The sequence below is a fragment of the Poromitra crassiceps genome, assembly GCF_964638095.1.
Source record: "Poromitra crassiceps genome assembly, chromosome: 5".
NCBI lineage: Eukaryota > Metazoa > Chordata > Actinopteri > Beryciformes > Melamphaidae > Poromitra > Poromitra crassiceps.
The window spans coordinates 20,717,991-20,730,429 of NC_139642.1; the positions used below are offsets into that span (position 1 = coordinate 20,717,991).

Here is a 12,439-nt window from a genome sequence, read left to right on the forward strand (position 1 = left end):
GATATGGGATATGGGATATGATAGTCCATGTATGTCGTGTAAATACCTCATATTCTTTCTTAAAGATAAAAAAAAAAAAAAAAAAAAAAATTATAAAAAAAAAAAGAAAAACGGTTAGTCGACTAGTCGACTACCTTTAGGGACGACTAGTCGACTAGTAAAATTCACTAGTCGTGAATGCCCTAGAATGCATAGGAGAAACTAACTATTGCTGCTGCATAGACAGTAGGGCCCAACCAAAGAGATTTTTTGCTCCAATACTGATTTTAATATTTGGAATCTTAAATCTCTGATAACTGATATTATACTATCTGAATTTAGCTTTATGTGGGTCTTACAGAGTAATTTATATAAATTACCTCAGAACAAATGTATCTAGGATCCCTGCTCGGGGCAAATGCAAAAGGTAAACTGGTCCTCAACAAGTTTTCTAAGACACTATGAATACATATTTAGCTTGTGGCTCTACTCCAGACAGAAGTGTTGTCCCAGCACACCTCCCTTCAGTAACTGTGTGGCAGTTTCAAACTCCAGCGGAACACCTTTGGTCTGAGTCTGCTTCAGGTCTCTCTCCATCAGCTGGGGATAAGGACATGAACCAAAATCAGATTAATTAGTTTTGATGAGTATTATGGCTAGCAAAAAAATAAAAAAATATATCAATTTTTACTTGCATGTATTGGACAACAATTTGTAATGTTAAACTACACTATGCAACACACTACATAATCGAACAAAGAAACCATTTAGTGTCGGGTCGGGAGTTGGGACGGGGGAATAGTGGGGCTACCCTGAAAGAGCTGAAGGACTGATCAAGAGAAACATGCCTGCACACCTGGCCTGAAAAGGCTGTGAATGGAGGAAATAATCCCACAAGGGTAACATTCATTTAAGGAGTGTTGACTCGAACCTGGAAGGGTTAAACTGAGACTTGTACACCAGTGATGCCTCATTTATGTTCTGTTGTAAATCGGTGCCAAAAAAAACTATAAGGGAGATAGTGTCCATCCTGCCCTCAGACACCGAACTTTATCAGATATACATCAACAACAAAAAATAGAAGCCACAACCCACAACACAAAAACAATTAGTAAAGGTGACAATAAATAGGCAGCATTTTGAGGCATTATCAATCAATTTTATATTCATATTAGAGCCGGACCAATATATCGGTCCACCGATATTATCGGCCGATATTGGCCGATAACCGATATATCGGTATGGGCCGATCTGTTGGCCAATCTGTTTTTATTTGGTATTTTTTAAGTTATAGACAGCATGTTGTGTATATTTGATCTTTTTTCTGAACTCAAGTTATATTTTATATTTGCGTTTCTGTATTTCTAGTTATTTATAATTATTAAATTCCCAATGCAGTTTACCGTTTCATTGCATTGATGTCATTTTGGACAATAAAGTTGATTGATAAGTTGTAAAATATCCTGCCGACATTACATACCTCAAGTCATGTCAAGTCATATCTTGGTCCAGTGTTTGATATTTGAGGGATCATTGCAAAAACAATTGTGTAATATAATGTGTAAATATAATAAGAATATCGGCTGATATATCGATATCGGAGGTTTTTTACTCCCTAATATCGGTATCGGCATCTGCCTCAGAAATCCAGTATCGGTCGGGCTCTAATTTATATATCGCCAAATCATAACAAGAGTTAAGACGCTTTACAGACAGTGATGGAAAAGTGTCTTTCTCAGGGTTAGAGGTTTGTTAATGGGACAAAGTGGGTGTCAAAACGGGCAATGAAAAACAGAAGTACAAAAAAATTCTCTTATACATTTTGACAGTGCCACACGCATCACCTCATAACTTGTTATCTCAAGTAATTCGCTGATGTCCTCCTCGCGCTCTGAAAGGGGTGAGTTGATCAACATGGCAACTTTGGCCACGTCTGGGTGGTAATGCTTCTGCAGGGTCTGGAAGAGAAGAAGAGAAAAACAAAATGGCAAATTGAAATCTAAGTTAGGCGTACATTGCCAGTACTCATAGTATTATGTGATATTCACTTTCCATACAACATGAGAAAGACACTGGGTACATCCTCGCTCATAGCTCCTCAGATATCTCTCCTCACTCCTCGGAGCAGCGATAAGACCTTCGGGACGCGGTCTTCAAAATAGCGGAGCAGAACAACTTCCGGTTCACGCGAGGAGATATCCGAGGGATGGACCCATTGATTGGCTCAAGAAAGTCATAGCTCACACGCAGTCAAAATTGTTCATGATTATGTGTATCGCAAGCATCAAATAGACTCACCTTAATTTCCCACAGGCTGCTCTCTAAGGCACGACACTGAGCAGGATCCTCTTCATCCATTAGATAGGGGTCTCCAACAGGTTCTGTCAGAAATACAAAATATGTTATCTATATAACCTGGCCAATTTTTGTTATTTATGAAATCACCATTTATTATAAGGGAAAGGATAGGTGTGAGAGGGATATGGTGAGAAGCTCAGTCATCCGTGAGGGACTCGGGAGTAGAGCCGCTGCTCCTTTGTGTAGAAAGGAGCAAGTTGAGATGGTTCGGGCGTCTGGTAAGGAGGCCACCTGGTCACCTCCCTAGGGAGATGTTCCAGGCACGTCCAGCTGGGAGGAGACCACGGGGCAGACCAAGGGCTAGGTGGAGAAATTATATCTCCACGCTCCACAAAATGTTTGCACTGCAGATATTATATTCTATTCTATATATATATGTTATTATTATATATATGCGGTTCCGGGTCGGGGCGTGGGTCTCATGTCTGCGGGGCGGGGTGGGTTGCGGTACCGAGTGGTCATGTGCGGGTTACCGGGGCCGGGTCTTGAAAATCAGACACGCACAGGACTCTGACGGACGGATAACAGGTACGTGCACTGGTTTTGATAATGGGGCAGATTATACAGGTCAAGACTAACAATTTTGCTATGGCAAATCAAAACAGGCCATATTGACAAATTGCTGATATGTGTTAGCGAGGCTGTTGCAGAAATACCAGATTATCATCCTAAATAGAAGTGATGGGTCATGTTCTCTCTCCCCTGTGCACGGTTAGGTAACTCTGCTCTCTTTGCATCTATTTAGAGAACATTTCTGTGTGGAGTTTGCATGTTCTCCCCGTACCCCCCAGGGGGTTCCTCCGTACATAACCCCCCACTAAAAACATGCAGAAGATCGTCATCCGACCAGTGACGACAACATCTGAAGTTGGTCCAATGATGGTCCAATGATGGTCCCCGGGTGCTGGAAAGAAAAAGCGACCACTGCTCCTGGCCTGCCCCCCAGAGGAAAGGACAAGCCTGGATGGGTCAAATGCAGAGGACATATTTCACCGGCCACCATCAGCATGAGTGTGTGTTGTGGCCACATGCATGTGTTGTAGTGTGTTCGTGTGACAATAAAGACGGGCTTCCGTTCCATCTGAAATAATCACCAAATCTAAGTCTCCGATTCATAATTTCTCAGCACATCGGTCAGCTAAACTTACAAACAACAAACAGCTTGTAACAGCTTATTATATAGACATTATGCTGCCACTAGAGGGGGCAGTGTCGCCACAAACATAATGTTAGCCGAGATCAGGGGGTTTGGACTTTGGAGCCATTCCATTAAAGCTGGGAATGTAAAAAAGTTCAAAGGTCATGAACTCTGACGGTGACGTCACCAGTGCTCGTATTTTCTCTGCCAAACTTGGAGGAGCCTCAGCAGCCCTGACCTAAAAAATTCAAGATGGCTGCTCCGCGCATCAACAGTAATTAAAATCGTAGCAGCCTAGATACTGTTTATTATCACATCTGTCTTTTTTGTGTCTCATTAAATCAGCTGTACACACTACAGCACTGTCTAACTTCTACCTGTGTGCACATGTTGCTGCAGTGTTTTGTATGTGCAAAATACCGCAAAATGCGTTGTTATGAACTGTTATTGCTAACAATTGCTAGTCTGGCTAGAGCTAACCCTGGCTGGTTTCCCCGACTGTTTAAAGGGAATGTCGACAACTTGTCTGTGACGTCATTCAACCGGCGTCGCATTCCCATTTCCCAGTCTTAATGGAACGGACCATTCCAAATGGTGGTCCGTGGCGGCATTGCAGGTGGTCCCTGACCATGCATTCAATAATGTAGTTCCCATGTAATCTCAACCCCTTTCCTCACACCAGTGGTTCTCAGGTTGCTTCTTAGTCAGAATGGTGGTGCCTAGGTCACAATCAGATGAAAACCCCTGGCCCAGATGATTACCTCCGCCAAAGAGGTTATCTGGTGACGTTTGTTTGTTTATCAGCAGGATTACAGAACAACTACTGGCATGATTTCCCTGAAACTTCGTGGGCACGGGCCAAGGAAGAACCCTTTACATTTTGGAGCCGATCCGCATCTGACGCATGAACAAGCCTCACAAATAATAATATCAATAGCAATAATAGCACCAACTATAGGCCTCGGCAGAAGTCTGCGCTCTCCCAAGTGCCCTCCTCGTTAAAAATGAATTACAGCTGGGCATCCAGAAACCCTGACATTTTCAACTTGCAACCTGGTGAAATCCTCTCGTTCTGACAGATTCTAGAGATGAATTGAGTCCCACACTGACACTCACCACCTTCTGTGCTGGGCCTGTGAATAAGACACTGACACTCACCACCTTCTGTGCTGGGCCTGTGAATAAGGACTCTGGAGGACGGGTGGCGAAGGATCAGGTTGTAGATGAAGGGCAGTACCAGCAGGAGGGGTGCAGGGGGCGCTGTGAGAGCCAGGCGCTTGGCAAATGCAGCCACTAGGTATGCTGGCAGGTGACTGGAGGCACATAAACACACACACACGCACGCACACACGCACACACACACACACACACACACACACAGCTACTGAGACAGCGATAGGATCATTTTTATGGTCATTACCACATCCACAACTAATGGCAAGTGAATACTGACAGCAGGCTTTTCACCAGCTCAAGATGTCCCAAACATTGTCAGTTTGAATCCCTAGTTCAACTGGTCAAATCTGGATGGGGAAAGGGAGTAGGGCTGCACAATTCATCCTATTTTCAGCGTCATCGCAATATAAACATGCGCAATAAACACATCGCAAAGACTGCCTGAAACGCAATGAATAACAAAAGTGGTTTTATTTACATGCGTCATGCATTCCCACTCAGCATCTGATCAGTTTGTCTTGTGTTGTAAATCCAGCGTACACCTTTCCCTTGCAACAGTGCGCTCCGCCCCTCTGCCAAAGCCCAAACACGCTGTGTGTAGTTTCAGCTAGAGTCAGTGTGTATTTCCTGTCTTTATTCAGTGGGCATAGGTTATGTTTGGGGTCTATGTTAGCATTATTAAAGCAGAAAGACATAGGAACTGTATAGCTAATATGCATACTTTAATATTTGTTTATTTATCGCAAGTCGTATCATCATCGCTATATTGAATAATGTTAAATGGTAAATGGACTGCATTTATATAGCGCTTTTATCCAAAGCGCTTTACAATGTGCCTACATTCACCCATTCACACACTGAAGGTGGCCAGCTGCCACGCAGGGTGCTGGCACAGCCATCGGGAGCAATTTGGGGTTCAGTGTCTTCCCAAAGGACACTTCGACATGCAGACTGGAGGAGCCGGGGATCGAACCACCGACCTTCTGATTAGTGGACGACCCGCTATACCTCCTGAGCCACAGCTGCCCCTCATGCGATGTGTTATCGCACATCGCAGATTTTTCTCATATTGTGCAGGCCTAAAAGGGAGTGAGTGAGTCAAAGTCTAAAAGATATTAGTAAAGGATAAAAGATCTTACCTGGAGCTAAGGAAGAGGTTGGCTAGGTGGAAAAAGCGTGCTCTGTACTTCACATGGAAAACAGAAGGCTCCAGCAGATTGTACAACTTTGTGTAGAAATCTGGGTAATCTCCACACACACACACACACACACACACACACACACACACACACACACACACACACACACACACACACACACACACACACGGGAAGTGGTGAACACAAACACACAATAATCATTGCTACTGGAAAATATTTGTCATTCATCTGTTGTGCAACAATCCAGGAAAGAACGTTGGCAAGTTTAGATTAAATTTGATCAAATCTCACATAGAAATGAATGAAGGTGACCATTAAAAGCATTTACTTTCTATCAAAGTTATGATATCCATAATGTTCAGGTTGTTGGAGAGGCCTGCAACAATCAGATCTCATACAGCTTTGTTTTCACAATCAACACATCTGCAACTGACCTTTAGGCTATCTAAATAATGTTGATATACTGTGCGTATAGTAATTAAGTAAGTATAATTAATTATTCAGTGTAATGTGCTCAAATGCCCCCAACCCCCCCCCCCCCAACTAAAAATAAAAACATGACATAACATGGCAGAGCCTCTCAAATGTGTATTATCTTTTTCCCTTGTCCATCAATCTCCTCCAACTCAACAAGCCTGACTGTTTTCTAGGGGTGGGGGAAAAAATCGATACACCACAGTATCGCGATATTTTGCCTGACGATATCGTATCGATATTTGGACGCCAAGTATCGATATTGGAAAAAAAAAAAAAAAAAAAAAAAAATTTTTTTTGCAGGCCATGCCAGGCCACCGGGCTACTATAAACTTTAGTTCCAAGGCCAGCAGTAAACAAACGGTAGCATATTTTCATTTTGTTTTAACAGTAACAGTTTTGTCATAACAGTCATTTACAAATTCCCCAGTTACTGAATGGGCTGCACAAAATGTTTTGTGTAAGTGAAGTGAAGTTGCAAAAACTACATAAGTACAGTAGTCCACACACACATCCAGTTAAGGTGGACTGTAAGTAGACTGTAACAAACAGTTCAGTTTGTCAGGTGCATGCAACTATGACATGACTTTATGAAAGTTGTTGGTCTGTCTATGTTGCTGCAATAAAATGGTTGAAGTCAGATGTACAGACTGAAAAATTGTTCTTATATAAACCATATGTTGACAAAGTTTTCCTTTGGGGACATCATTTGCAGTTGAAAAAGTAAGAAATCGCAATATATCGAAATATCGCAATATTCAATATATCGCAATATCGATATATCGCAATATCGAAAATATCGCAGTATCGCAATACTATCGTATCGTGACTCAAGTATCGTTTCAGTATCGTATCGTGGGCATCTGGTGATTCCCACCCCTACTGTTTTCCTTGTCTTGCTTCCAGACTCAAACATCTGACACAATCTGAGGTCGAGCCGACATAGTTGCATGCTGCTGCATTTGAGAAAAACTGTTGTTGGGTCTAAGAAGTTACATTATTCCATTTTGTATGTAAGTAATGTGTCAGAGTGGGACATTTTTGAGGTCTCACTATTCTGCTCTTGATAGTTTAGTTTCAATTAGTGGTGAAAATGACAGAAAAGCTATCTAGCCGACTTCATCTTAAACATTGTCCAAATAATTGTAAACTTCACAACATTCTCAAACTCAATGTCTCTCTCAACATGAGATACTCACAGGCTGTGCTGATGGATGAGGACAAACAGGCCGTTGAGGGCCAGAAGGCTGATGGCTCCGCCTGGACATCAAGAGACAGAAAACACACATGTGGCAAAATGGGGAAACACATGGGGTGTCACGATACGATAAACGATATTGGGTTCACGATAACGACACGATATTTTAACAATATTTTTTTCCGATCGATTTGTAAGTTGAGGGGGCATCCTCCATGCTAATTTGAGTAATTTCACCATTTTCATCCCTCCGTGTCTGTAACGTCCCTCCTCTGTTCAAACAAAGCAATGAAAAGGAGAGCGAGCATGCAATCAGATTAGAGATGTAACGGTATGAAAATTTCACATCACGATTATCGTGACCAAAATTATCACGGTTATCAGATTATCGCGGTATTCGTAAAAGATTGCTGAAAATGTTCAAAAAGTACTGAGAGACTCACTGAAATCATTTTACAACGTTTTATTAGGGCTGTGCGATTAATCGATTTTGAATCGTAATCGAATTAATTAGTTAGGACGATGTTAAAAAAATGAAAATCGTAAAATCGATTTTCACTTCAACTAGGGTAATTACGTTACGCGGGCGGCTCTCTCTCATGTACGCATGCTGCTACTTGTCCATTATCCCCGCTGTAACGTCTCTCTAGAGGCTGTGATACTGGCTACTAAAGACAGCAGCTCAATGGACTTATTTCAACACCAAACACCAAAAAGCACAGAGTGAGCACTGAGCGCAGCTTGTTGCACTGCGGGCTGTAGCCTACAAGATAACGATAGCCACAACACACTCACGCTCGCACACGAACACAGACGTTATAACCGGACATGAAACGTTGCCTTTACAGTTCACATAATAACAAAACAACACGTGAGGCCCAGGGGCGTATCTACGGGTGGGCCTGGGTAGGCACAGGCCCACCCACTTCTTGCCCTGGCCCACCCAAAAAAATTGACTTATTATTGACTTAATAGGTAACACCTCAGGACAATGGCTGGTGTGTGAGTGCCTCTGTGATTGTGAGAGAAATAAACTTAAAATAGGAGTGGGCTATAAATGGGTCATTTTTTGTTTTGCTTAGGTCTCAGTTTTTTTGTATTCCATTTGCCCTATCTCAACATGAAATGACAAAATCTTTGGCTTCAGGTCCAAGAAAAAAGTGTGCAGGGCACAAATCCAAGATGACCACCGTTTTCCCTGAAAAATCACATTTCTAGCCATAACTTTGTAATTTTGGGGTCTTTTTACTTGGTTTTGGTGTCTAACCCTATGTTTTGGGGGTCAAGCAATCTATTTATGCATCTAGAAGTAGTCACAAACCATCATATATTGAGTTGACAAAAATGACAAAGTTATGGCTAAAAATGTGATTTTTCAGGGAAAACGGTGGTGATCTAGGATTTGTGCCCTGCACACTTTTTTCTTGAACCCCAGGCCAAAAATTTTGTCATTTCATGTTGAGATAGGTCAAATGGAATAAAAAAAAACTGAGACCTAATAAAAATGACCAAAAAAGTGTTTTTGACCTCTGTATAGCCCACTCCTACTTAAAAGCAGTAAAGTGTTAGATCCCAAAACAATATCTGCTTTCACACACAGTTGAGGGCCGGATTGAGATGGTCCAGGGGCCGCAAATAAATAAATGATGAAATGATACATTCCCTAAACTGATAACAATCAGATCACTTTCAAGATTTTGTGCCTATAGGTCCCCCGTCTGAAAAGATGTTTACTTTAGATGTATGAAAAGTCAAAAAAGTGGCGACAAGATAGCTCAGCAGGCCAATATAAACAGTAAATAGAAAAAAGGAGCTTCTTGATGCTTATAGAAGGATTTAATAAAGAAGTAATGTACAGTTATATTTATTCAGTTAATACAAAGTACATCTTCAAGATAGGACAAGGGTAGGTTCGAGGTTTCTTCAAGAAGCAACAGCAACAAAATAATAGCAAGGAGATAGAACAGAACAGCTTACAGAACAGTCTGTTTTATTCCTTCCGTGATTGGACCCGCCCTCTAACGTGACAAGCTCCTGTGGCGCCCTGTGATTGGTCAAGTCCGTCCCTGTGATTGGTCAAGTCCGCGATGACGTTACAAGCTCGTTTCCAGTCTGCCCCGGAAGCCTACATTTTCTTATTTTATTTTATTTCTTTATCTTCCCTGAAGCCTCTGGTTTTCATAGAGAACTTCTCCCAAATTAAGTCCCACTCTAATAGGTATGTAACGTTTTATTCTCTCTATTTTATAATTATTTTCCTTTGGTTTAAAAGTACACTGTTGTGCTACTTAGAAAGGTGCTAGCGAACGTGTTGGTCCAGCTTCCATGGTGTGGATGTTTCTCATTTTGATTTCAAACAGTGTTATTTGTGTGTTAAGCTATAGCTTTTGTGTTAGCTGCTAATGCTAACAAAGGCATGGAGCTCCCACTCCGTGGATCAATATACAGCATGTGCCGATATGGCCATTTTGCGTTATTATTTATTATTCCAATAATGACATTTTAGCCGATAAATATTTTATTTGCTTTGGAAGCGTGCTCGTGACATCACAAGCAGCTGCGCGAAACATGGCCGCTCCAGTGTGTGGCTGTTCGGTTTCAGTTGATAACAAAACAACGCTATTGCAATTTGCAATACATGTCCCGCAAGGTTTCTGAGATGAGGGGGAAGTCTGAGCTGGCGTTACGTTAAACCAAACATGGGGGGGAAGCAGCAGATTTGTTTAGCGTTAACATACAGTCAATGACATTAACGTTAGCTGTTGTGGTGGCTAATGTTAGCTAGCTGGTTGTGGCCTAGCTTGTAGTTCAGCAGGCAGCGGTCCTCAAGCTTGTTGTGACCAAACATCCCCACATTTAAAGCACTTCATACTCCCAGAGCTGGCGTAAACTATAGAGAACCTCATGCTTTACCCGAAATGAAATGTCCAGGGTTTCTGTCTTAACTCCAAAAGCAACCCGCTAACGTAACATTACATGTAAGCTAACGTAGCTAGCTAGCTGCTGGGCAGTCATTATCTAGTTATAATGTATAGAGACCAATAATAAAGAAAACAAATGCGCACATTTACATAAAAAAAACACCAGTCAACATCACATTGCGTCTTTTTTTTTTATCTAGAGGGAGCATTCTTCAGTAAAAAGTGAAACGACACAGATACTGTATGATGGCTTATAGTGAGGCTTTCCATGCCTGCCCCATTCACAGAACTGGCCCCAATGCAAAATTCAGACGGCCCATTTAGTTGCCAGTAACATGCCAATAAGAGTCTAAATTACCATGTCTCTTTTGGTTTATCTGCAGACTAAGCGCTATGGCTTTTGGTTCTATAAAAGCCTTTATTTTTTGTATTGACTATTGAGGGATACACTTGACTAAAACAATCATATTATATCAGAAGTTTTGTTTGTTTGTTTTGTGTTCACAATAGTGATGTCAGTTAGAATTGGTTAGGTCAGAGCTATGGAATATTAAATCATCCATCTTTGCTCACTATACACAATACAGCTTGGCAGCAGCTGGAGATAGGCATTATGGCAGGGTGTACAATTTCCCCATTAGCTTTTACCATGGCAATGGAGATCATTATTAGGGCTTCAAAATGGGTAGTGGGTGGAGAAAGGCTGCAGGGAGGGCTGCGGCTCCCTCCAATTAGGGCATACATGGATGACATGACGACTATGACGTCAACCGCTCCATGTACTAGCAGATTGTTGGATAAGTTAAATAGTAATCTGCAGTGGGCTAGAATGAAAGTGAAGCCAAGTAAGGGCAGGAGTATTTCAATCATTAAAGGGAGGGTAGTAGGTAAGAAGTTTGTTATAAATGATGAGGTGGTGCCTACAGTGTTAGAGAAACCAGTCAAGAGTTTGGGTAGATGGTATGATGCAAGTCTCAGTGATAAGGGACAGTTTGAGGAGGTGAGGCAGGAAATGATTCAAGGTATTTCAAGTATAGACAAGTCAGGGCTCCCAGGAAAGTTAAAGTTGTGGTGTTTGCAGTTTGGATTGTTGCCTCGGTTGATGTGGCCACTGACAGTGTATGAGGTTCCCCTTTCAAAGGTAGAAAAGCTAGAAAGGATGATTAACTCATTCATTAGAAAATGGCTCGGAGTCCCACGCTGCCTAAGCAGTGTAGCCTTATATGGGAAAGGCATATTGGAATTGCCATTATCTAGCCTGACAGAGGAGTTCAAGTGTGCTAAGGTTAGACTGGAAATGACTCTGACTCAGTCAAAGGATCCAGTGGTTATGAGTGTAGCGCCCACAGTTAAAACAGGGAGGAAGTGGAACCCAAAGGAGGCAGTACAGCAAGCACAGTCAGCTCTTAGACACAGGGATATCATAGGTCAGGTGCAGCATGGGCGTGGAGGCTTAGGGTTGTGCATAGGGAAACCTGTGTGGAACAAGGCATCAGTAATAGAAAAGAGGAAGATGGTAGTTGAAGAAGTACATAGGCAAGAGGAGGCAGTAAGATGTACTAAGGCAGTGTCGCAGGCAAAGCAAGGACAGTGGGTGAACTGGGAGAGTGTAGAGAAGAGAAAGTTGAAGTGGAGAGAGTTGTGGAGCATGGAGGCCAGCAGAATTAGATTTATTCTAGGGGCTACTTATGATGTGCTGCCATCTCCCCAGAACTTAAATCAGTGGTTGGGCGAGGATGGTGCCTGCCCGTTGTGTTCTAGTGTATGTACATTGAGGCATATACTGTCAGGGTGTAAGGTCAGTCTCTCCCAGGGGCGATACACCTGGCGTCACAACCAGGTGTTGAAATGTTTGGCAGCTGCAGTTGAGGAAAAGCGGCTAGAAGTAAATTCTCTAGTTGCTAGCAAAGAGACTAGACAGATCAAATTTGTACGTGAGGGAGAAAAGATTAGACCAATTAAGGTCAGGCACAAGTTAGGGCAGCTAAGTGTAGGTGGAGCCTGGGAAATGAGGGTTGACTTGAATGAACAGCTA

General features: G+C 42.2%; 1 protein-coding gene across 1 annotated transcript; it reads right to left on the reverse strand.

Moving 5' to 3' along the window:
- Positions 1 to 465: 465 nt before the first annotated feature.
- Positions 466 to 9,810, reverse strand: LOC310776379 (nucleolar complex protein 4 homolog; the record flags this gene model as incomplete). The annotated part of the gene is made up of 7 exons (XM_083636575.1): positions 466 to 579; positions 1,824 to 1,937; positions 2,278 to 2,360; positions 4,634 to 4,788; positions 5,791 to 5,901; positions 7,485 to 7,545; positions 9,792 to 9,810. 7 exons carry the CDS (start codon positions 9,808 to 9,810, stop codon positions 466 to 468), a joined length of 657 nt encoding a protein of 218 aa, XP_083492701.1.
- Between the last annotated feature and the right edge of the window lie 2,629 nt (positions 9,811 to 12,439).